Source organism: Idiotropiscis lumnitzeri, chromosome 6 (genome assembly GCF_059441095.1).
Source record: "Idiotropiscis lumnitzeri isolate Australia: NSW breed Sydney's pygmy pipehorse chromosome 6, RoL_Ilum_1.0, whole genome shotgun sequence".
Lineage (NCBI taxonomy): Eukaryota > Metazoa > Chordata > Actinopteri > Syngnathiformes > Syngnathidae > Idiotropiscis > Idiotropiscis lumnitzeri.
In genome coordinates this window covers 243,656-268,462 of record NC_142396.1, presented here as the reverse complement: position 1 = coordinate 268,462, position 24,807 = coordinate 243,656, and the positions used below count along the sequence as shown (strand labels likewise).

The 24,807-nt window shown below is 51.2% G+C and overlaps 3 protein-coding genes across 9 annotated transcripts; 2 read left to right on the top strand and 1 right to left on the bottom strand.

Annotated features, from left to right (window-relative positions):
* Positions 1-304: 304 nt before the first annotated feature.
* On the top strand, positions 305-5,113 carry LOC148334336 (3-ketoacyl-CoA thiolase B, peroxisomal-like). Its single transcript, XM_088298830.1, has 12 exons — positions 305-563; positions 1,107-1,200; positions 1,286-1,343; positions 1,411-1,490; positions 2,022-2,064; positions 2,160-2,258; positions 2,364-2,444; positions 2,952-3,142; positions 3,908-4,087; positions 4,198-4,253; positions 4,315-4,460; positions 4,776-5,113. Exons 1-12 carry the CDS (start codon positions 387-389, stop codon positions 4,849-4,851), a joined length of 1,281 nt encoding a protein of 426 aa, XP_088154956.1. The 5' UTR covers positions 305-386; the 3' UTR covers positions 4,852-5,113.
* LOC148334335 (ESF1 homolog) lies at positions 5,076-11,508 on the bottom strand. 2 transcript variants are annotated; one of them, XM_088298828.1, is made up of 13 exons: positions 11,373-11,508; positions 10,302-10,596; positions 9,423-9,652; positions 9,248-9,361; positions 8,664-8,773; positions 8,181-8,333; positions 7,891-8,005; positions 7,519-7,801; positions 6,285-6,430; positions 6,134-6,149; positions 5,990-6,069; positions 5,704-5,850; positions 5,076-5,628 (listed from the first exon to the last, which is right to left on the bottom strand). In XM_088298828.1, the coding sequence occupies exons 2-13, from the start codon at positions 10,585-10,587 to the stop codon at positions 5,326-5,328; spliced, it is 1,983 nt and encodes a 660-aa protein (XP_088154954.1). In that variant the 5' UTR covers positions 10,588-10,596; positions 11,373-11,508; the 3' UTR covers positions 5,076-5,325. The 2 variants fall into 2 exon arrangements, with proteins under 2 accessions (XP_088154954.1, XP_088154953.1); XM_088298827.1 differs by having other exon boundaries at positions 5,078-5,628; positions 6,134-6,215.
* A 2,266-nt stretch (positions 11,509-13,774) lies between these two features.
* Positions 13,775-24,732, top strand: LOC148334334 (two pore channel protein 2-like). 6 transcript variants are annotated; one of them, XM_088297747.1, is made up of 19 exons: positions 13,777-14,021; positions 15,534-15,616; positions 15,700-15,814; positions 16,530-16,658; positions 18,737-18,853; positions 18,928-19,046; positions 19,838-19,939; positions 20,020-20,146; positions 21,131-21,338; positions 21,493-21,637; positions 21,847-22,032; positions 22,584-22,648; positions 23,149-23,236; positions 23,476-23,545; positions 23,620-23,836; positions 23,962-24,052; positions 24,131-24,244; positions 24,350-24,462; positions 24,575-24,732. In XM_088297747.1, exons 1-19 carry the CDS (start codon positions 13,959-13,961, stop codon positions 24,694-24,696), a joined length of 2,274 nt encoding a protein of 757 aa, XP_088153873.1. In that variant the 5' UTR covers positions 13,777-13,958; the 3' UTR covers positions 24,697-24,732. The 6 variants fall into 6 exon arrangements, with proteins under 6 accessions (XP_088153874.1, XP_088153873.1, XP_088153876.1 ...); XM_088297748.1 differs by lacking the exon at positions 19,838-19,939 and having other exon boundaries at positions 13,775-14,021; XM_088297749.1 differs by lacking the exons at positions 13,777-14,021; positions 15,700-15,814 and adding an exon at positions 14,172-15,334.
* Positions 24,733-24,807: the final 75 nt, after the last annotated feature.

The following is a 24,807-nucleotide window of genomic DNA, read 5'->3' as shown; positions in this document are numbered from 1 at the left end:
GAATGCCCACAAATGGTGGCAAAGCAATATTGTCAAAATGATATTTCCCCGCTCACTTACTTCCAAAAATAAATAAATTTACCACGAATATCATTTGCAGTGCCATTTTTTGGTCCCAGCTTTCATCAAACATCGTCCAAAATAAAAAAATCATATTTTTCAAATGCTAACCCTAGCTATCAGGTAGCAATTGTCACTTCCGGGACTTAATCGTCCGAAAACAAACGTTCAATGTTGTATTTTAATATTGTTTTTAGGGACACATTGCTCAAATAAGACAGCTAAGTGGCAGGCAGCTAGCTGTCGTCACTTCAGGTCCAATTTGGCGAACCCGGAAGTGCCGCTCCAAGCAAACCAAAACGTTTACGTCGCGTCTTTTCGCCGCCATGCAGAGACTTCAAGTCATTTGGGGACATTTTTGTCCTCCTTCCTCGAGGTTGGAGAGCGCCATCGCACCCAGCGATTGCTCAGCGGCAGCGGCGGCGGCCTGCGGGCCGGACGACGTGGTTGTCGTCCACGGCCTCAGGACGCCCATCGGCAAGGCCAAGCGAGGAGCTTTCAAGGTGAACAAAACAAAAAACGTGACGTCACGCCCGGCAAAAGCGTGCACTTATTTTTCCTTTTTTTTTTTTAAACAATTGAGTCTGCACTTTTGATTAGTCTTTCCCATTTCATGCCAGATACTTGCGTAACTGCTACTTTGTGCTTGCTGTATTATAAAGTTAATATTACAATATTAACTTAATTCTCACGTGATATTGATCCATGTGATCTCTCTCGCTCTCTCTCAACTTTAATTTATGTATTGATTTATTTACTTATTGTTTTTGAATGTCATTTTCTTTGTCAATGCTTTGGAACGGGCTGAAATGATAACGCCGATTGCGGCCGTGATTTATAGGCTGATATTTGTGCCACTAGAAACTGAATGTGAATATCAACTTGAAGGTGAATTGCTGAACTTGAATATTTAAATTGTAAACTGAATGACATGAATTGTAAATGGAACAATTCTGATTAAAATTAATCAATAAATATACAATTGTTGTTATTCAATAATTCCGTTTTCAAATATTCAAGTTAGGCGATTCACATTCAAATCGCAGGACACCACACCCGACGAGCTGCTGAGCGCCGTAATGAGCGGCGTACTCAAGGACGTGGGCGTGTCTCCCGGCCAGCTGGGAGACGTGTGCGTGGGTGAGCGCCTGACGCCCGCCCCCGTCCATCGCGGCCGCCCGTCAATCAGGCCGAGCCGCCAATTCGGTCCATTTTGTGTCGGCAGGAAACGTGCTGCAGCCCGGCGCCGGAGCGCTGATGGCACGCGTGGCGCACTTCCTCAGGTAGGAACTGCCGTCGTGTCGCAGACGCCTTTTGATGATGTCGCTGACGGCTCCGCCTTCTTTCCAGCGGCTTCCCGGACTCGGTTCCCGTCTACACCGTCAACAGGCAGTGCTCATCCGGACTGCAGGCCGTACTCAACATCGCAGGTATGCGCGCGCACACCAAGGTGATTAGAGGTAACGGAAACAAACCAAATGACAAACTGAAATTGGAAAAAAATATTTTCCTTCATGGGGGGGAAAAAGAGAGAAAAGTAGCAAACTCAAACTCCCTCCTATTTTTACAAAGCTAACAAAGACTTATCTCTCTCTTCACATCTCCAATTTGACAATGAATGGCAGATAAAAGCGAGCGGCTTGCAGTGGCACGCGTGGAGTGCTTTATGAGCAAGAAATCGAAACTAAACACAAAAAGATGGTTCCTTGAACTTGGAGTGGCCTCGATTCAAACAAATACGAACATCAAGAAATAAGCGTCGAGACCAGCGGGCAAGATGCATTCCACACATGGGCCTCACTGTAAAAATCAACTTTTCCTGTTTCAGGTCAATTCTGATGGCCCGAAATATTTCGTTTGATGAATATGAGCAAAGCATTTTTTGGGATCAGTTTTCGGCCATTTTATTATTTTGGGTCTGCTCACTCAGTGAAAGATGACTTTGTATGTTGCGCACGCAGGAGCCATCCGGAGCGGCTCCATCGACCTTGGGCTCGCCTGCGGGTACGTCGCACCGTCCAGAACAACATGCGTGTGCAAACGCAGCCACCAAGCCTGGTGTGTGTGTGTGTGTGTGTGTGTGTGTGCGCGTGTGTCAGTGTGGAGAGCATGTCTCTGCGTTCCATCGGGAATCCCGGCGATTTGAGCTCCAAGCTGGCAGACAACGACAAGGCCAGAGATTGCATCATTCCCATGGGGTCAGATGTCTCACACACACACACACACACACACACACACACACACACACACGCGCGCATTCACCTCCTCCAGCGGCATCTCCGTCAGCGTGCGTGCGTTTGCAGCGTGACATCCGAGAACGTCGCCGAACGATTTGGGATCTCCAGAGAGAAGCAGGACGCCTTTGCGCTGACGTCTCACCACAAGTAAGCACCGTCCCTCATTTGCACACGAGTGAGCGCTCCGCCATAGAAGACACGGCAACTAAATTTGAAGAAGAAAAAAATTGTCACCCGTCATCCACATTGAAACATAGGATATTTAGACAGAGCTTATTTATTTTGGTTTTTGGGGGGGGGGGGGGTCTAATCCCAATTTAACGGAGGAATGCAATATCATAGTCACTGACTAAAAATGTATTGCAACATAAATTGAAAAACAAAAGTACTGGAAATAAATGCTTGTCAACAAAGCGCCGAAAAACTTCAATGCAACCAAACGCTACTTGACGAATACATAATGGGAACAAAGATTTCGTACCCGTTTTTGAGACTGGCTGCTCGAAATAGTTGCCAATTAAATTCACAACGGACGACTTGTCCATTCATTGTTCCGTTCGGGGGCGGCTGTATCATGGCCCGAGCAGACGTTTGGTTCCGTGTCTCCAATAAATGTCGGAACTTCTCAGTGGACGTGCGGGTGTTGTGTGCCAGGGCGTCGCGGGCGCAGGCGTCGGGCGCCTTCGACGACGAGATGGTGGCCGTCGTCACCAAAGTGGTGGACGAGGACGGCGGCGAGCGACGGGTGACGGTCGCCAAAGACGACGGCGTCCGGGCCGGAAGCACACTGGCGGGACTCGCCAAGCTGCGACCCGTCTTCAAAGGCGACGGCACCACCACGGCCGGTCAGTCCACCTCGCGCCTCCCGCCGCTAATGCTGACGCCTCCCTGTAGTCGTGACGGCGCTATTGCTAACGCTAACTCCTCTTCTGAGCGTACCGGAACCTTTTTCGGACTCTTGTCGTCACACGAGGCACATGAGCTCGGACCGGGGTCGCACTGGAGCGAAGGCTGGATTGATTGCGCTTCATCCCTTTGCTCAAATTAAACGCAACTTCATTTTGGCTCTCAATTGCTTCTTCACACAGCCACTCTTTTTCTCTCTCACACTCACACGCTCACTCACGTGCAAATATTTGAATTCTATACACACGGTACTCGACCCGGTTGGGGACGGATGAATACCCACTTGCGACCTTCTTTAAAAACTCGTCGTCGTCCGTCAATACAGAATGCCCAACTCTACTTTTTCCACTGATGACAGGTGAGCAACATCGCTGATGCCACTTGGCATTCGTGACACCAGCGATGCGAACTTCCCTTCGATGTCGCGACGTCTCTAATGCCGACTCCGTTTGCGTGTCAATTTATCGATAGCACTAAAGGGAATACAAACTCCTTTCTGGCGGCCAGGTAACTCGAGTCAGGTTAGTTATGACTCCCATTCCTAGTTTAGCAATGCCGCTAAAGCTAACGGCTCGTCGTAGCGGTGGGAGGTTAGTAACGCAGATAACGCAAACTACGGTTTGCGATGCCAAAAATGCTAACTGCGCCCAATAGTGGTTTCAGGTTAGCAATTATGCTAAAGCTAACTCCTCTGTGGCGGCCAGGGAACTCGAGTCAGGTCAGCGACGGCGCCGCGGCTGTGCTGTTGGGTCGCCGCGCTGTCGTGGAGGCGCTGGGCCTGCCGGTCCTGGGAGTCCTGAGGGCCAGCGCCGTGGTGGGGGTCCCGCCGCACATCATGGGCATCGGACCCGCTGTCGCTATTCCGGAGGCGCTTCGCAGAGCTGGTAAGACCGCACTCCCGCGGCGCCGCGTTACGGGTCGGCCTCCTCATCAGTTGTCCTGTTCTTGTACGTGTCCTGATGTGCTGTTCCTGCATGCGTGTGTGCGCTCGCAGGACTAAGTGTGGACGACGTGGCTGTGTTTGAGATCAACGAGGCGTTCGCCAGCCAGGTGAGCGACGGGCGAGCGTGGCGTGCCGCCGGCGTGACGTATCTCTCCGCCGTGTGGTCAGGCGGTGTACTGCGTGGAGAAGTTGGGGATTCCCTACGCCAAGGTGAACCCCAACGGCGGTGCCATCGCGCTGGGTCACCCGCTGGGCTGCACGGGCGCCCGGCAGCTCGTCACAATGCTGCACCACCTCAGACGACAACGCAAGAGGTATGACGCGCGTGTGCTTTTGTTACAATTCGTCCGCTTTTTGTGTTCTTTCACAACCGCGTGTGTGTTTCTGGACGATGAGTTGCGTGCTTATGTTGTGTCCTGTGGCGGGAGGTGCAGGGTTTGTCTGTCTCCATGCGCGCGTTTGTGTACACAGAGATGGTCGTTTCCCAACCGAGAGGTTGCGGGATCGATCGTGACCTCCGAGTTGCTCCTAATGGGATGTCACCAGCAGGTCGTCAAGCGCTTTGAGGGTCTCGTTAGGTGGAAAGACCATTTACAAGTGTGTGTGTGTGTGTGTGTGTGTGTGTGTAGGGCCTTTGGCGTGGTGTCCATGTGCGTGGGCACAGGGATGGGCGCGGCCGCCGTCTTCGAGTATCCCGGCCTGTGAGCAAGTGAATGCAAGGCCACGCCCACAGTTCTTGATTGGTTGATTGCCATCAAGTCTGCTCATAACTTGAAAAGTTTCTTAGCATTGCTTTGAAATGGAATTGATTTGTTTTCATCAATTCAATGATGTCACCAAATCCTGGAAACTATTTCACTGCCAGCCCTCAGACGTTGCTGATGAATTAATGACTTGTCAAACATGCAATCATTTTGAATCAAGATGCAAATTTATTTGAAGAAATAAACGTCGTCAAACATCCTGACCCTTGATTCAAAATCAAAAGGCGTTGCATCGATTTTGTCACGCGATCTCCCTCCCGCCTCGACGCACTTCAAAACATTTTGAGCTCAAGATGAGCGAGGAGGAGCACGCTCACAAAGGTCGTGTCGTGTTTCTACTAAATGCTGCGGCGACTTCATCAAAACAAGTCCGAGTTAAGCCATTTGCGTCCATCCGGGAAGCGTACTTGGACCTTCAAAGTTTTTTCGCTTTCGTGCGCGCTTGAAAATTGCGCGTCTTGCTCTTAATGGACTTGACCAGCAAAGACAAAGCGGCGTCGCAGTCGACGCCTCCCTCGGGCGTCTGACGAGCCTCGCCGGCGTCATCGTCGGCGCCGTCTGGGTCCGCGCGTCGGTGTTCTTCATCTCGCCGCCGCCGCCGCTTCTCCTCCAGGATGCTCTGAGTGGCCCGCGTGCGCTTGTAGCTCGGATGCGACGGGTCCAGATTGAACAGGTGGGACGTGAACACGGCCTGGAAGCGAGGGTCCGACACATCCACCTGAAAGCGCAAAAACGCCGTCGTCGTTGCGAACGTGCGCAAGATGGCGACGGCGGCGGCCGGCTGAACTCTGACCTGGAAGTGGTCCTCGGCGGGCGCAAGTTCGCGTCTCATCTTTTTCTTCTTCCTGCTCAGGTTCTCCCGCTCCACCAACTTATCGTAGTTGAAATGTTTGCGTCCCTCGTCGTCGTCGTCGTCGTCCATCAGCAGCGCCATCTCAGCCTGAACGTGAGCACAAACGCACCAAAAAGAAAACAAAAATGCGGTCGTGCGCGACTGGACAGAAGCAGATTGCTGCCACACCACGAAAAACGAGTCTTTCAACACGATAACATTCGCTCCATTCCGGGCGGCGCGCGACCTCATGTTGTCGTCGGTCCGTCGTGCGCTGGGCTTCATCCTGGGTTTTCATTTTCTTCTTCTCGTCTTTGCTCAAGGCACCTGCCGAGCACCAGCGGAAAGTTGGCACGACTTGATCGCAAGAGCGCGACTCGCTAAGCCTCACCCGCGGATGCCAGCTCCTGTCGGAAGAAAGGGTCGTTGAGGTCCACGTGGTCGGGAAGCCGGTCGTCGCTCAACTGGCCGCCCTGCGGAAGAGCGCACGCGTGCTCAAACGTGTTTGCCGGCTTGCCGCTAGCAATGCAAAGGCGGCCGACCTCATGCTGGCCGTGGTCTTTGTCGCAATTCTTCTTGGCCTTCTTCTTGTCTCGCTTCTTCTGCAGGAAGTCCTCCCAGGGCGTGAGCCGTTGCTGCTTCTGCTCCAGCTTCTTCTTCACCAGCTGCTCCGTCGCCCCCTTCAGGCCTGGAGGTGAAAATATCATTTTATCAAGGCTTCGCTCTGTTGCTCCGAAACATGAAAGGACCGACGGCGCGACGGTTGCGTCCAATCCGATTGACAAAGGCCAAAGGTGGCCGCTTCCGCGACCGACGACGCACTTTAAAGTCCCAAATCGGTACAGAATGAGAGCCGAAGATCTGTACACGTGCTATTCACTCGAGCCCATCGAGCATCGAAGCGTGCATTTTCGCACGTCCTGCTGGTTAAAGTCCGAAAGTACCGCGCGCAAACTTGACGGCGACAACGAAATTCTGCCAAGGTTTATTTTGGTGATGGTTTGAGACGGTTACTGAGAACAGACTCGTACTCGTATTTACGTGCGGGAGGAAGTTGGACAAAAGGGCAGCCGTCCACGACCATCTTATCGTTCATGCGATCGCAAAGAAGAAACCTCACAGGTTTCGACGACAACAACAAAACACTGCCCAAAGCACACCACTCACGCCATGGCTTTAACCAGCCATCTGATTGGCTGAGGCTGAAAGGCTCCCGGAATGCCTCAGGACTCTTTTGGTGTTATTTTTTGATTTCTTTTGGGGATATGAATGGCATGAGAGATGCATGTTTTGTGTTGATTGTATTTCAGTGTTAGTTTTGCGACTCAAAGTTGTGCGGCGACGAGTGACATCGGCTCTGTTGACATGAGAGCATCAACGGGACTACCATTGACGGCGAGGCCTCCCTTTGAATGAGAGCGAGCATGCGCCTCGTGTGTGTGTTAAATACTCAAAGAACTGCCGCGGTCGTGGAAATACATACGGGACTTACTTGCATTGGGCACGTTTGTGGAGAAGAAAGAAAAAGAATGAGACAAAGACGGCGACGATTAATGTGCGTAACGAGGTTGAGGGGCCGACAATTTCTATGAGTAAGGCCCGGAACGGTCCCGAGATGGCGGCCGGAGGGCGAGGGACGGACCGGCCCAAAAAGTGCCCAGCTCTTCGTCAAAGCGCTCGCGTTTGTCTTTAGGAGGTCCAACTCGGCCCTCAGTTTGAAGAGTTTCAAGATATTACCACCCAAAAGGAAAATGGTTCCGAGTTTTGTCATCCTACCGGGCACCCACGTGACCTCCATCTCCATCTTTTGCTGCTCCTTGCTCTCCTCGCCGCCGAGACTTCGCAGAAGCTGCCGGTACTTGTCCGGCCGCTCCTGGCTCGCGCTCGCCCTCGCGCTCGTCTTTGCCTTCGTCACCTCCACCGCATCCTCGTCTTCGCCGGACGACGACGACGACGCCAGGTAGGCCTTGAAGTCCATGTCCAGAAGCTGGCTTTTGTTGAACTTCCTGCTGAGGGCGCTCACGCGCTCCGGGTCCGTCTCGTCCCAGGTCAGCTCCACCTGAACGCATCGGCATTGCTCGTGTTGAGCCGCTCGTTGGGCGACTTCCTGCGGTGCAGACCCCGCCTCCCGGTCACATGACCGACTACCTTGGAGGTGGCGCCGGCTGACGAAGTGAAAAGTTTGGGCGTGTACGTCGCCAAGTTGACGTCGGTCGCCACGTCTCGGGGCGGGTCCTCGAATGTCATGTCGTCGGGAACGAACCTGCGCGCCACGACGCAAAAAAGTCACACGCCAAAAAAATACCACACACACCCGTCGTGCACATGCAGGAAAAACGTCACACGCATTTGAAAAAAAAAAAAAAAACAACTCTCACAAACAAAAAACCACCCAAATGCCCAAAACGACAACAGGCAGCCAGACGGCGTTTGCGTACCTCAAGTCCAGCACGCAACAGCTGCTCTCGTACTCCAAGCCGTCACACTCGCGGTAGATTTTGGCGGCGGTGGCGGCCGAGTCGCACTCGGCGACGGCGTAGAAGTACTTGAGACGCTTGAACTGGTAGTCGCGCTTCTTCTCTCGGTACGACCTGCTCACACGACGCCCCAAAAAGTTTCACACTCGAGACGTTTGCTTTTAAACTCATTCCGAGTAAAAAGAAAAAAAGTTTCAGCTTCCTTTCGTTTAGTTTTTTTTTTTAATTTAAGAATTGTGTCGTCAAATGAGCTCTCAAACAACTTCCTTCTACAATTTCAAATAAAAAAAATATCCCAAAAGTTCAAGCATGAACTCGCCATTTTTACTTTGCCCATTTTGGTTTGACTTCTTTTGCTCGCCAACCAGAGCCACTTTGCTTGAAATCCACAAAATTCCGATTCCACGGCGGGAACGACAGAAGCTCCAAAACGAGCGAGATCACCTGTCGTCTTTGGCGTCGTCCTCGGAATCGTCGGGCGGCGCCCCGAGCTCCGTTGGTCCCCGGGACTCCTCCATCCTCAGCCTCTCCTTGCCAAACTCCGACGGGTAAACCTGCAGCCGAATAACAAATAGAAATGCCGAAAACATTTCGTCGGGCTCCTCATACTATTTGCCGTCAACGTGACCGCTACAATTCAAATGCTTTTGTCAAATCCTCTTTGGTATGACGCGATAAAGGGCCGATGGATCCAAATTTGCCAAAAGCGACAAACGGCACCATCGCTCAGCAAAAGAAGACGAGGCCAAATAATTGCACAAAAACGGCGGCAAATTTGCTTCACCGACGACATAAATCCATCCGTCCATCCGTTATCGGTTGCGCTTCTCCTCACGGGCAGTAGGCGGGGTCACACCCTGAACGGGTCGCCGGCCCATCGCAGGCGTAGACACGCGCTCACACTCACACCGAAAAAAAAAAAAAACGTGTTCTGGTTCGGACGGGGACTTTGGAGCCCTCGTGCTGAGCCTGCGAGCGTTTTGGCTGGATTGGGTCTTATTGGGGTTACGAGTTGATCGCCGCCTTACCTTGACGGACAGCACGGCGCCCCCTTCGGGCTTGAAGGAATTGAGCGTGGCCAGCAGGTCTTTGGCCTTCAGGCGGTCCCAGTCCACGTTGCACACGGCCAGCCGGCGCCAAACCTGCATGAGGCGGACGGGTCAGACCTCTGGCCGACATCGGCCGCGTTTGCGCCGGGTTGACCTGCTCGCTGCGCGCGGCGTCCTTGCAGAGTTCGCCCCAGTCGTGCCGGATCTCCTCCGCTTCGCGCCGCAGGACGGCGTCCGCCCCGTCCTCGTCCTCGTCCTCGTCCGAGCTGGTCTCCACGTTGCCTTTGCCCCGAGCCAGGTCCGGACCGCTGTCGTCTCCCGAATCCAAATCCGAGCCCGACTCCTCGCGGACCGAGCCAGCTTGCTTTTCATCGTCCTCATCACCTGAGTGGACAAAAAACCTCGGCTAGAAAAAATGTCCTCGTTCTTGCCGATGATGCTATTGTGTGTTTGTCGACAAGGCTTCATCGACAACTAGTCGGATCACGGACAAGCTGTTGAGCGCAGGGGTGTCAAACGCCCGGCCCGCGGGCCGGTATGTAGTATTCGTCAAAGCAAAAAGATCAGCGAGTGCTGTGCAATCAAATAAAACTCATTCACTGCCATTGACGGATATAGACGCCAAAACGTACATTTAAGTTTTAATAATAATTTGTTTTTTTTTTGTTATAACATGAATTTCACTCTCTCTCTCTCTACCCGTATATATATATATATATATATATATTTTTTTTAAGCATTTTTGAAGATGCGCCGCTACGTCGCGGATTTTCAGTTTTCGCGGGTGGTCTCGGTCCCCATTAACCGAGGGTTCACTGTAGTTAGTTGGCTTCAAGAACATTGTGTCGTTTCATTTAGGCCCCGCCCCTTCGAAAGACGTATTGTTGTTCTCAATTTTAAGTTGAGCTCATTTTGTTGATAACCTTGATCCCCACTTGAATATATTCCCCCAAGTTCAGTTGACTTGATTGCCGGCTTGTCATCCAATGGACATTAGCCAAATGTACGGTCGGATCGGTCGAGTCTTCCGTACCTGTCTTGGTTTGCTCCTCGTCCTCGTCGTCATTTTCATCGTCGGAGATCTGGTAGAAGCGTCGGAGGTCCTCGGCGGTGGAGTGTTGCACGGGGCGCCCTCGCTTGTCCACCGTGCATTTAACTTTGAAGCGCTCGTCGTGGAACATGGACGTGAAGCGCTTGTCGATGGTGATTTTGTGCTGGCGGTCTGGCATTTCCCAAAATCGAGGGTCCCTCTTGACGCGTGAGAAACGCTCGTCCGCCGACACCCCGTCTTCCTCCTTTGCACACTTTTGGGACGACATGGCAGCCACCTGAAAACAAAAGTATTCAGGTAACTTCCATCATGAGTGTACTTGCATCTTGACTTGATTTCAGTTTTATTTCAGGCCGAGTCAATTCAATTTCAGATTTTTGGGGCGACTAATACTTTTTCCCTTAATCGACTTTCATTCCATCACAGTTTTGATTTTATCTATTAGTGGCGCAACGTTTACTCGTCAAATTAATCGCTGACTATTTTGATCACTGATTAATTCAAATTTAGAGACTTTCTTTTTCTTTAAAACGTCCAAATCTTTGAAAAGTCAGACACTTAACATGAAACGTACTCAAATTTCGGTCATCCACAAAAGCAGACATTTTTTTGGTGTTTCAGAACAAACCGTTGACTAATCCGTTTATATTTCTGACTTCCCTGCACTGTCAATAAGAATTCATGTCCTCTTTTGGATTGAACGAGTAGAAATGAATGATGAAACACATTTTCGACCGTTTTTTTTTCTCATTTGCGACTGCTTCCGGCTCAGCAACGTGTTCATGACGTGTTATTAACACTACACGTGCAAAAAAAGACTTCATACGCGCACTTATACAAAGCGAAAGCCAAAAAAAGGATCCCGTTGATGATGTTTGCCGTGAAATGAGGACAAATTGGAAATGTTGTGGTTGGACACAAAATGGGGGCGGCCGGCAAAGTAAAAGGGCGGGCGAGAAAAAACTAAACAAAACATAACAAATAAAAAAAAACTACACTGGAAAACAAGCCACGAAATGGTCGCAAACAACATCTCCAAGTTGGAAGTCTTACCCTCAATTGCTTTGGACAGCTAAACCTGCTGGATGGGGCGCACGTGTTTTCCCAGCATGCAACGCGACACGGCACTTCCGTACGGGAGACTACGGAAAGCGAAAGAGGACGCAAAGAACAAATTGCACGAGTTCCAAAAAATATCAAATAAAATATCTGGATGATGAAAGCATTTCTTTGAACCGCAAGCGATAGTTTGCGCGCGCAGCCAGGCCATCTCAACAGGGGGCGTCACACGCACCAAAAAAAAAAAAACGCGACAAAAAAGACTCTAAAACCATGTAGGGATCGGCCCGAACGCCAATCATGAAAAGGTAATTCTCTTTATATGACTCCCATGAAAAGACACACACACCCACACACAAAAAACACACTCACACACTAAAACACAAATAAGCAAAACATAGTTTTCCCAAAACCCACGATTGACACCGGTTATAATTGTTAGTAGTTAGTTTATGAAAAACAAACAAACAGATGTAAGGTTAAAGTTAATAAGAATTTATACTGAGAATTATTGTGTTTAACAGTGAAGTAAATTCAAAATTAATTCAAACACTTAAGTTAATTTGTTAAAATATATTATTTACTTTTATATTTGCACAATTGTTATTTACCCGTTTCTGCATTGGGTGTTGCACAAGCAGCTGGGTTACTGTTTTCAACTTCTAACCGTTAATCTTATTTCCTTGCATCTGCCTCCAAAAAAAACAAAAAACAAAACTTATATCTGCCGAAATTCTGATAGTTCCTGATTGGTTACACGTCAAGTGGGAGAGCGTGTACTGGTAGGAGCGTTGCTAAAGTACAATTCCGTTGTCGGTACTAGCCACACCGTTTGCATCCCTCTCTCTCATTTTATGAAGAGTGTTCCACCAACCACCGACGAACCCTCACCTCACACAAACATCACAGTTCGAAACACATTGAAGCACCCCCCCCCAAAAAAAAAAAAAAAAATCTATATTTGTTGTGAAAGAAGTTGGGGACAATTCGCTTTTAGTTTGTGTTTTTTTCCCAACATTGTTTATTAACCAATACTGGCATCTATTAGCCCATGAAACATACTTGCAAAAAGAGCAAACATTATAAACCGAACTATGCAGTACAACAAAATTAAGAGGGTAAAATGAAAATCAACACACACACACACACCCCCACCCTCACGCACACCCACACCCCAACACACACACGCACACACACCAGTCTATTCAGAAAATCAACCCGTCATATTATCATATCATCTCATCATATTAGGGCGGCATGGTGGCCGACTGGTTAGCACGATGGCCTCACACCGAGACACACCACTTCGGCCTTCCTGCGTGGAGTTTGCATGTTCTCCCCGTGCCTGTGTGGGTTTCCGCTTACATTCCAAAAACATGCGTGACAGGTTGATTGGTCACTCAAAATTGCCCCTAGATATGATTGTTAGCACGAATGGTTGTACGTTTTAGATTGGCCGGCAACCAGTTCAGGGTGTCCCCCGCCCACTCCCCAAAGACTGCTGGGAGAGGCTCCAGCATCCCCTGCGACCCTCGTGAGGAGAAGCAGTACAGATAATGGATGGATGGATGGATCATCACGTCATTATAATACAGTAGTTCCCGGGTTTTGTGTTTTCCTCTTCTCTGGGGAGGCTGTGAAGGCAACAGGGGGGCGGATGGCGGAAGGCGGGAGGAAAAATGGAGAGAGGTGAGACCGATTCCCAACTGACTCGAGTGAACGTTATGTTGTTGTCTCGGCGTGGTTGCGGGCAATAGCCACCATTTTCTTAATAAAAAAAGGAGGTTTGGTTTGGTTCTTTTTGGCTTGCTTCGGTTCTCCAACGTTACAATACGATAATCGTCTGCTTTGGTTTAACGCTCTTCAATATTTTGTAAAGTTTTCCATTTATTTTAGATAAGTCGAAAACAAAGGACGACACTTTATGAGTCTGTACCTGTTAATGAACAGTTTTGCCAGAATTTTAAAAAATGTTTGCCGTCGTGCTTTACAATCCCATATTTAACGTCTTTGGACACAAATTTGCTTTTAGTTTGGTGGGACGTGGCAGATTCCGGTGTGCTCTGGCCACGTGACACCAAATGCTGCATTCATGTGCACCGCAGAAAAGCAGAAAAGACAAACAAATGAAAACCAAAGTCTCAGTGGACACGTTCAGTCAATAAAGAAATAAATTCAGCAACCCGGTTCCAAGGAAAATAAATATTTAACAAAAATATATACATATATTATACCCAGAGAGAGAGAGAGATTTCATCATCATTTAAAATTTTAATCAATTTAAAAAGAGCAATGTCAATCACTTTTACCCGTGAGCATCAAAGGGTGAAGCGCGGGAATAAGCGGTCAGGTGACGTCACGGTGAGCGATGCGGAAGCTGACGTTTCCCACGGCAAGCGAACGCATCATTCACCAGAAGAAGACAAGAGATGATCAACTAGTCGCCCGTGTGCACGCCACGAGTCACATGCACGCGCCAAGCCAGTTGACCATCAGCACAAACGCGAGCGATTTTCCAGGGAAGCAGGGGAAAGAACAAGACGACAACGAAAAATTAGAAAAGAGTTGTCAAAAGACGACATGACGTGCACGAGCAGCCTTGACGCGCGTGCGCGTGCGGGAGAAGACGCCAAACGAAAAGAGGTGAGTTTGCCTGCGCGCGCCCGTTCGCGTGACCCTATTCACATGACAGCCGTAAAACTTTGGACGAAGAGCAAGAAAACCTTGTCACGTGATCGTCAGCAACGCACACGTCACGAATCGATCACGTGGAACGGGACCACCAAAATCTGCTAGTTTGGACGCTGGTTGGAATTGCATGCCAAAGTTGGCTTGCTGGGGGAAAAAAAATAAGCGGGAGATGGGGGCGCAGCGAAGAACGAGGGAAAAGTCCCTGCAAAAATCTACAAACTTCGAAATAAGTCATCATCACTCCAAGTGCCACGAAGGAAGAAGGTCTTGGGTGTTCTCAAGGCTGTCTTGAAAGTTCCTGCAAACTTTTTAGAAGCTCCCCAAACTTTGTGGGACGTTGTGAGAAGTCTCTCAGTCCGTCTTGGAAGCGAGTCGAAGGTCCCAAAATGTTGAGCATTGGGTCACGATGAACATTTCATCCTTTCAGCAGCTGACAGCTACTAAACGTTGAGCAGCAAACCGAATGGTTTGAATGCGATGTTTTGCCTCTGCTACGCCAGTGAAGGCGCCTGAACATTTCCTCAACTGTGACGCAATGTCAACTTGGAAGTTTGGCAGTCAATTTGACTTTCGCCTCGGCAAAGCGTTGAGGGGGGAAGGAAGTGGAACAGCGAACAATACCCGGAGATGCAACTAGATTTGTGATTTCATCTGCAAAACGGGCAAGGTTCTGCTGGTTGAGCCCGTTAAGACGGCGAAGGCACACTCCAGTCGCGAGTCTGTGACGGACGGGCTCCCTGAACGATAAACGACACGGACACTTTAGATGAAAAAGGAGCAGTATTCAAGACAAAAGCGTCTCGTCATTTTTGCGGTTCCGGGAAATGTCTGTGAAAATATTGATCAAGTCGTAATGGGCCAACATTCAAGTCCACCCTGGAGAAATTGACAAGAGTCTGTCTTGGAGTTCAAAGCCAGGGGAATTCCCCAAGATGAGATCTAGAAAGCGAAGAAGCGGCTCAAAGAGGCGTGAAAAAGTCCAAGACGAGCTCGCCGCTCGCTGGACTCGGTCGGTCGGGACGCATCAGCTGAAGAATGAGGAATTGAACGTCAACAGAAAGCAAAATGATCCCGAACACGGTCGAGCTTTCGACAGGGTCGCCGTCATCCGTTGTTGGCAATTTGGATGTGGATGAACTGCCAAAGATAATTCCTATCCAAGCTCTTCTCACTTTGCACGTTTTTGGACGCATAAAAGGAAATCGAAACGTACACGCTGTGGTTGGAATCGGAAGGACATTGATGGCGACATAAAATGGCAAAACGTAATTCGGTTGCGATGCCTTGTCAACGGGAATATTTTTGCATCGCGGAAATGTTGGGAAGTGGCTTGGGTCGATGGAATTGTTTTTTGAAAATGAGATCGAGAGCTTCCGGGCAGTCAGTTTCACAAAATGTCTTTGTGATTTGTGAGCGTCTCCATTTTTCTCATGTGACTCTGCCGTTCGTTTGTGTGTTTGGAAGGATTTGGCGTTGGCGTCGGCGTACGTTTCCGATGCTCAGTACAACAGGAACATCTTCTTCGACACGTCTCCGCAGGCCGTGCGGTGAGGCGCCCGCCGCCGACGCCGCCGCCGCCGCCGCCGCCGCTCCTTTTGCCTTCCCGTGACTGACGTGCGGCTTCCCGCAGGTTGTATCTACTCTACAACCGCCGACTTGCTCAAGTGCTGCTCTACTTCTTCATTCTGTTGGATTTGAGCTTAGCCGTGTGCGAGGAGCCCGCCGTCGTGCCTCTGCCGGCGTGGGTGAGCTCCCGCCCGTCCCCGCTGCTTCCTGTTGGCGTGGCCCCGCCCCTCCGCTCCCTGTCTGTCTGTCATCCTGGAGCTCATCCACTTTCTCTGGCGCTTGTCCTCAGTAGGTGGCGTACGCGGCAGATTGGTCGCCAGCCTGTCGCAAAGCACATGGACTGGTCGGGTTAAAGAAAAGCAACAGACAACGCTAAGCCTCATATAGACAAATGCGATGGCAGATTGGTCGCCAGTCAACGGCAGGTCACACGGTCATGCAACAGACTGGTCGCCGGACGGACAATATCAGCGCACATGGACATACAACAGACTCTGAAAGTCTTCATGATGGTGTTTTGATGCTAGTGCCCTTAGCAAGGCTAACGGCTAACGTTTGCTTGCCGGCGGCCATGCCGGCGTGGCTAACGGCTAACGTTTGTTTGCAGGCGGCCATGCCGGCGTGGCTAACGGCTAACGTTTGCTTGCCAGCGGCCATGCCGGCGTGGCTAACAGCTAACGTTTGCTTGCCAGCGGCCATGCCGGCGTGGCTAACGGCTAACGTTTGTTTGCAGGCGGCCATTCCGGCGTGGCTAACGGCTAACGTTTGTTTGCAGGCGGCCATGCCGGCGTGGCTAACGGCTAACGTTTGTTTGCAGGCGGCCATGCCGGCGTGGCTAACGTTTGCTTGCTAGCGGCCATGCCGGCGTGGCTAACGGCTACCGTTTGTTCGCAGGCCACCATGCTAGCGGAGCTGCTGTGCCTGCATGTGTTCGCCGTGCGACTGGTGCACTACGCCAAGGTCATCCCACGAGACAAGTTCTGGAAGGACGCCAAAAACCTATGCATGATTGCCATCTTGGTGGTAGGCGGAGCTTGATGATCTCATGGGTGAGGTGGGTGGGCGTGGCCGGGCAAGTTTTTTCCAAGGTCCTGAAAGTTGTCTGAGAAGGTTTTGAAAGTACTTACAACATTCTAGGAGTGTTTATTTATTTATTTATTTTTTAAATATAATTTAGAAGGTCCTTTGTCAGGTTCATCTCAGCCAACAATTTGCAGAAAATAGACACAAAAGATTTCTCATCCGCATCAACTGTTTGCCGTTCCGCCACGTTCTGAAACGTTGCCCCTTGGATTTATTTCCTGGAGGAGGTCCCAAAATTCTAATGACAATCACGCTGAAGGCAAAGGCGTATGTTATGAAACTGACACCTGGCCACGTGTTTATGCGCTTTGCAGTTTTGTGCTTTCTTTTCCCAGCATGTCTGAGTATCGGTTCTTCTTTCCGCTTCCCGCCGTCGCTTGCAGCACAAAGTCATCGGCGTGCGAACTTCCTTTTCTTAGTAACGAACATTTTATCAAAATACGAACGTAAGATAAGCCAATAAAAGATCATTTATCTACAGAGCCGGCCACTCGAGCCTATTTTGCCGGCCGGTTCGCCGCCCCCACGCTCGACCCTCCGGCCTTATTCATCCAAATTTTCTGCCCTGACCTGGAAAAAACAAAACAAAACCTCCGTCCGTGCATGACGCCGCCGCGGGAGGGATGCGAACAGCAGACGATTATTTAAACGTCGTTTTGTTGGCTAATTTACCATTCAAATCGGCTTCCCTTCTTGCGCTCGTCTTCGTCCGCACGAACGCGCCCAATGCCAGCAAGTACGCAACGTTGGTGTTCTAGCCATTGTGGCATTGCCCCCCCCCTCTTGTAAAGGTATGCCTCAGTGGGAGGCGTGGCTTACGTGATGTCACAACAGGGAAATGGCGTCCCCTCAAACACAAAAGCAGTGGTCGCGGCGCTCAAGACGCATTTTGGCGCGAGCCGCTTCATGACACGCACGAGGGCCGACGGGCGGGCCGACGGGCGGGCCGACGGGCGGGCCGGACTCAAATCAACCTCTGTCCTTGCTTCTACGAACCCTTTTTAAAAATTCCTCTGGCGGCCACTTCCTGCTCTTTTGTGCTTGACGCGCATTCAATTCCTGCCCGAGCGCAAATGTGCTGAGGCGGCGGCGGCGGCGGCGTTGTGTAACGTCCCGCTGACTCGACCTCAGCGCAGGCGACACACAACACTCGCGAAAGGTTCCGACAGCCTTGAGAGGACGCTGGAGGCTTTCATGAGCAGCCTTTGTCATCGCTTCAGTCCCATTTGTGGAAATGATTCAGGATTCCTCTTGGAATCATCTTTTCCTCCGTTGGCAATCGCGACGACGCCATTTGGATGTCATCATGTGATGTTTAATTGCAGACTCCGAAAGTCTTCCCGACCAAGATGGATTATTTATTTTTTTCCCTCTCGGGCTGATGCAAACGTTCGGAATGAGCTGCAGCTGTTTGATGCTCTTTTGCCGAAGCGCAGTCAGAAGATCGCGACGCGGATAAAAGCATGGAGACGTTTCTCCTGGTCTTCTTGCGGCGTTCCAGCCTTCAGCCAGGAGATGTTTTTTCAGCTGCCAAAAGGCTGTTCTGGGATTGCTTGAACGTCAGCGCCCCGAAATTTCGGACTTGCTCTTTGCTTTCTAAGGACAGTTTTCCAACAGCAGGCCTCTTTTCTTTTCCGTCCAAAACGCTCTTTTCGCTTCATCCAGTGGTTAATTTGCTCTCGACGTGACGTACGAGACGTTGACGGACGTCGTCGTGTGTCGTGTGCGCGCACGCCGTCGCCAACATTGGCATTTTGAAGCTTTTGACCCAAAGCTAAGATCAGACCGACCAGAAGGGGTCGTAGAACCGAGCCCTGAGGGACCCCGCGTGTCACGGCCGTTCCATCTGATTCCAAACTTCCAACGGGCACCAAGGAACCGAGATTGACACGTTGCGACTTTTCATCGACATCTTATGATCGATTGTTTCAAAAGCTGCACCGGGAGGGCGAATGTTTTGGTCACGGCGCTGAATGGTGTGTGTGTCTTTGTGTGTGCGTGTGCACCTTTTGTCTCAGCTGACGCTTCTGGACATGATCATCTACGGGGCTCTGCACGCCGCCGGCTGTTTTGCCCTCCGCTGGTCGCGAGTGCTGCGACCGCTCCTTTTGGTCAACGTGACGGAGGGGCGACAGGTAGGTCACGTGATTGCGCTTCGGACGGCAATCTCCTGCTCACTGTGTGTGTGTGTGTGTGTGCGCGCGGGAAGCTGCGCAGGGCCTTCCGGAGCATCCGCAACGCCCTCCCTCAGATCTTGTCAGTCTTCCTGCTCTTCATCTTCAGCATCCTCATCTTCTCGCTGATGGCACTCAAACTCTTCAGCAAGCGGTGGGTCAACGTCACGTTTGCCGTCCTTGATGGCTCGGGTGGGACGTCACGCATGTACGTGTTCCCCGTATGTTTTTGGGTGTGGCGCACGCTTGTAATTTCCAGAACTGGCCGCTTGAGCCTTTTTAAAACATTTTTTTGGTGATCAGTCCGCCGTTGCCAGCCGGCCTCGACGCTCCGCCCTTATTCATAAAGATTGTCGGGCCCAGACCTGGTTCCGGAAGCCCCTCCCCTCGTTTGTGGAACAAGTGACGTGCGTTCCAGCGTGCCTGGATTTCCTTATTGTGACATGGCATAAGCCGCGCCTCCCACCAGTACAGGGGGGGGGGGGCAATACCACAGAGGAGAAGTCAAATCGCCAACGCGCTTCCCCTCATAATAAGGTAGGTGGTGAATTAACTAGCTAACAATTGTTCTTGCGACCCCCCCCCCCCCAGCCCCCAGCCCCCCTTTTATTCTTTGGAGTGGTCTGCCCCAGCGGCAGGTGTGAGGTGCGCCTTATGCGATGTCTCAATAAGGAAATCCAGGCACGCTGGAACGCACGTCTCGTCAAAGACAAAAGTGGCGGTCGTGGCGCTCGAGACGCGTTGGGAGGCCATTTTGCTTCATGACACGCACGAGGGCCGATGGGTGGGCCGGACTCAAATCAACCTGAGGCCTTTTTTTGAAATTTGTCACCCCGCCCCAACGTCCGTTCGGCGCTTCCCGCATGCGTGACGTGCGTGCCGCGTGCGATGCACGTTGGCCGCGTGCATGCGCGTCACATGACTAACGCGGTGAGCGCGACGCAGGCGCCTGAAGACGTCGGACGGCTCGGCATACTTCTCCAACTACGCGGACGCCGTGTTCGACCTCTACGTGCTGGTGACCGCGGCCAACAGCCCCGACGTCATGTGAGCGGCGACGAGCCCGTCCGGCGCCGTGACGACCGAGCGACGCCGCTGACGCTGCGCGCTTTGCCTTTTGTGCTCAGGATGCCGGCGTACGACGCCAGCTCGGCCTTTGCCGTTTTCTTCATCGTCTACATCCTGGTCAACACCTTCATCTTCATGTCCGTCTTCCTCGCCGTCGTCTTCAACAACTACAAGAAATACTTGAAGGTGATCCGCCGCACGCCGCGCCCTCGCCAAGGGATGCAAAATGTCAAGAAAAGGCCCCGGAAGTCGTATAAGATAGAAAGTCCAAAAATGTCATCTCAACGCTTTCCGGAAGCTACTAGACAGTTCCGCGAGGGTTCTTGATGAAAATTCCTTCCAAATCCAGCAAATCCGTAGAAAGTTTCTCCAAAATTCTGAAAAAGTCTTAAAAAGTCATCAACCCTTTTTTTATTTTTATTTTTTTTTTAGAAGGGCCCACAAATGGTTTGAGAGTCCGGGAAATTCACAGATATTTTTTAAACTGTCCTGAAAATTCCTTCCCCAATCTTTAATCTAAATATTCTTGTTACAGAATGCCCTGGACGACATTTTTCGGGGGGGGGGGGTCCTGAGAGGTCCTAGAATGCTCCAAAAACTTCTTTTAGACACTTCAGATGAGTTGTTGTTGTTATTTTTTTTTATTTTAATAAGAAGTTTCCTGGAAAATCCTTCAAATGAACACAAGAAGTTTTTCAAAGGTCATGACATTCCTTCCAGTGCACTTAGACAGTCCTGACTCCAATTGATATTGGAAGGTCCGGAAAGTTCCGAATAAGTCTCAGAAGGGACAGTGTGTAGAAAGTTTGGATTTGGTTTTCTCTAATCTTAAAGTCTCGTCATGTCTAATTCGAATTGGATGACATCATCTTTCTGCTGCGGAAAGCCAAAGAAGACGATTCACCTGATCGCAATTTGCCGGATCAATGACGTCACTTGAGGGAATGCCGCACTTTGCTTCCACCTCTGCGGAAGAAGTTTCCGGTGGGCTTGCGATGTGCACGCGCTCCATCCGAGGCGAGCCTGCTTCAAAATACGCGCGCGTCCAACGGCATTCAGAATCAAGTGGCACCAAATCAGACAAGATTCTGAAAGTTCCTCGAATGTCCTGAAAGTTGAAGTTTTTCTTCAAAAGCGATGACTCATGGGCGCCCCCTGTATGTCTGGCAGGAGGAAGTGCGGCAGCTGGTGCGGGCCAAGCGGCACAAGATGGCGCGGGCCTTTGCCGTGCTGCAGGAACGTTCCGAGGATAGCGACGTGCCGCTGGTCAGCCGCGCCAGCTGGAGCCGCCTCGTCCGATTGGTCCAGCCCGGCATCAGCCACGCCCACACCGAACTGCTGTGGAGCGTCTCGGATGACCGCAACCGCGGCGCCATAGGTCGGTCCATACCCGACACGCACCACCCGCAGAGTGTGTGTGTGTAGTTTTTATATTTATATATATAGATATCTTCACACACACTGGCACACACACACTCAACCACACAGACCTGGTTGTCATAGTAACGAGACGTGTTGTACGTTGGCGTCAGACAAGATGGCGTTCATCCAGCTCGCTGACTTACTCAACATCCAAGTGATGACGCTCAAGACCAGGCCACACCCACTCGGCCGCCTTTGCCCCGCCTTCTACCGCTCAGCGCCCAGCCGCCTCCTCTGCCGATTGGTTCGGCACAGGTGAGGGGGCGTGGCTTTGCAGCATTTGTGATGAGTGAGTGTGATTGCGTTTTTTGATGGGACTGCATGTGTGTGCGCGTGCGCCTGTGCGAGGGATGTGTGTGCGTGAGTTTGAGGCATTTATTTTAGCGAGTGGGGATTGTGTGTGTGTGTGTGTGCGTGCGCTCGCGTGAGAGCCGCATGTAACATATTTGTGTGTGCGCGCGGAGGGCCTTCGCTTTGGCGTACGACCTGATCATCGTGATCAACGCGGTGTTTATCGGGCTGGACGAGGACAAGCCGAGCGTGGGTAACGCCGAGTGGGCCTTCCTGGCGCTCTACCTGCTGGAGATTCTGCTCAAACTCTACGTCATCGAGCCCAGGAGCTTCTTCGCCGCACACTGCTTCTGGAACTGGTCAGCACGCGCATGCACACAAACTATTTTTTTTTTTTTTTTGGTCACGCTTTTCCACAAATGCCCGGAAGTTCAACTAAGGTCCTGAAAGTTCTTAAAATGTTTTGAAAAGGTCCTGTAAGTTCTTCTGTCGTTTTACGAGACCCGAATTGTCCAAGAAGTTTCTGAAAGTTTTGAAAAAGATTTTCAAGGAGTCCTGCAAATTTCTTCGAAAATGTCTTTAAAAGTTCTTCCGAGGTTTTCAAAAGATTTCCAAAGTTTGTCGGAGTTCCCGGAAGTGCCGAGAAGGCTTTGGATGTTCTTAGAACGTTTTGAAACCTTTGGGATGGCCCTTGAAATTGGAAATTCTGGAATGTCTTAAAAAGGTTCTGAGGTCTTGAAGTCCCGATTTTGACAATTTGTAGTCCGTCCTGCAAGTACATCTTTTTAGGGGGTCCCGGAAGTTCTTCGCAAGAAGAAGAAAAAAGATCTTGAAAGTTCGAAAGCTCGGACGGTTTTGAAAAAGTCCTTAGAAGGTCCTGGAAGTTGACATCTCACTTTGGTCTTTGCAGGTTCGACGCCATCATCGTGGTCTGCGCGCTTGTCGCCACCGTCGTCAACGCCGCCCTCAAGTCATGTGAGGTCACTTCCTATTTTCCGCTGCTGACAAATGTCCGGAAAGTTCTTGCAGAGTTCTGATCAGGTCATGAGAGTTGATAGGTCACAGGTCATGAAAGTTCTTTGAAGGTCCTGGAAGTTTTTTCAATGTCTTCAAAGATTCTGAAAGGACCTCCTTTCCCCTGATCGTTGTCAGGAGGTCCCGGAAGCGCTCGCAAACTTTTTGGACCCAGAGTTTTTTTCTTTTTCAAAGTTTCGTAAGTTTTTAGCAAGTGTTTGGAAGGTCCTGCAAGTATTGAAATGGTTTTTTTTTTTAAGTCTGTAAAGTTTGTGCAAGTTCTTCCAAAGTCCTGCAAGTTCACACAAACTTTTTAAAACGGGCCTGAGAGTTCTCAGAACATTGTGAGAAAAGTGGCAAAAGTACTGATTCATTTTGGAATCCCAATCTTTTTTCTTTTTCCGTCCTCGGAAGGACCAAGTCCTAACACGTGTTCTTTTTGTTGCCGTTGTCGTCGTCAGCCGGCGCGTACACCAGCCGCCAGATCCTGGACATCGTTTTCATCCTGCGAGTCCTGCGACTTATCCGAGTGGTGGACAGCATCAAGAGGTGCGACTGTGATGTCATCAAAGTGTGACAAGTGCAGGAATGACACGATGGCTGCGATGGCTCGTTTTTCTGTTGCCTCCGCTCGCTCGCATCACGGGAAATGCCGCGCTCCCGTCAAAAGATTAGCATCACCGATCGCCGTTAGCTTAATGCGAATATGTAGCGGCAAACGTCGCTCGTTGCGATGTGGTCACAGGAAGCACCGCCGGCAGGCTAACAAGAATGACTTTTGCGCTCAGGTTCCGTACCATCATGAACACCCTGATCCGCATCGGACCGGCCATTCTCACCTTCGGACAACTCATCCTGGTAAGGAGGCGCCAATCCTCCCGGCGGCGGCGCCGGCCATCGCCTCACTGACGAGGGCCCCTCCTGCCGGTCAGGTGGTGTACTACGTGTTCGCCGTGGCGGGCATGGAGCTGTTCAAGGGCAAGGTCAAGTTCTACGAGGATGCGGGCGACCCGGCGGCGGCCCACTGCGGAAACCCGCTGCTGCGAGGGAGCGCCTTCGCCAGGCTCGGCTACTGCAAGAACAACTTCAACAACGTTCTCAACGCCTTCGTCCTGCTTGTCCAGCTCACCGTCGTCAACCAGTGGCACGATATCCTCGCACCGTGTGTGTGTGTGTGTGTGTGCGTGCGTGTGCGTGTGCGTGTGCGGATGAGGGCCGCCGCCCTCCCCAAACCTGGCCGACGTTTGAGGTGGTCTTCCTTAACGCCTCGACACTCCTGAGCAGCGGCTTTGCGGCCGTCACGCACAAGTCGGCCAGGATCTACTTTGTGCTCTTCCACATAACTGTCGTCATCATCATCATCAAGTGAGACGGCGGCCGGCGACGCCCGCTCGCTCCGATTGGCTCGTCCTGACGTGCCGCTCTACTCCCTGTCGCCGTCAGCATCTTTGTGGCGTTCGTGCTGGAGGCTTTCTTCCTCGAGTACTCGCTGGACAAGAGCGACCTGCACACCGAGCTGGAGAAAAAGATCGAGGAGCTCCGACTCGGCGTGGCGCAGTGAGGACGCTTCGGAGCGCGCGCCGAGCGCTTCCTCACTTCCTGTTTCCAGCCCCGTTCACTGCCTGCGTCCTTTGTGCGTGTGCGTGTGCGTGTGCGTGCCAGGGAGGCGGTGGAGGACAACCTGGTGGTTTCCATGGAGACAAGTGACCACGAGCAGCCGGGCGAGCCGTCGGAGAGCGCCAAACCCACGCTCATGTTCAAAATTGCCTCCAAAAGTAGACCGCCGCCGCCGTCGTGTTTGACGCCAGTGAGGATATACATGTATGACGCGCGCACGTGTGTGTGTGTGTGTGTGTGTGTGTGTGTGTGTGTGTGTGTGTGTGTCAGGGTATCGAACGGTGGACGCCTTGCTGCAGCGCCTGTTCGAGGCTGACTTGGAGCAGGACGACGACGACGACGCCGACGCCGCCAACGGGAACTTCGCCAACCCTTCCTTTGACTCCGCTTGAAACGTTTTGGGCAATAAAGTTTCATTTTCTCTCGTGCACGGCCTCACCTGTCTCTCAAAACCTCAGCGCCATTCAGCACAACGGACTGGTCGCCATCTGGAGATGGCTTGG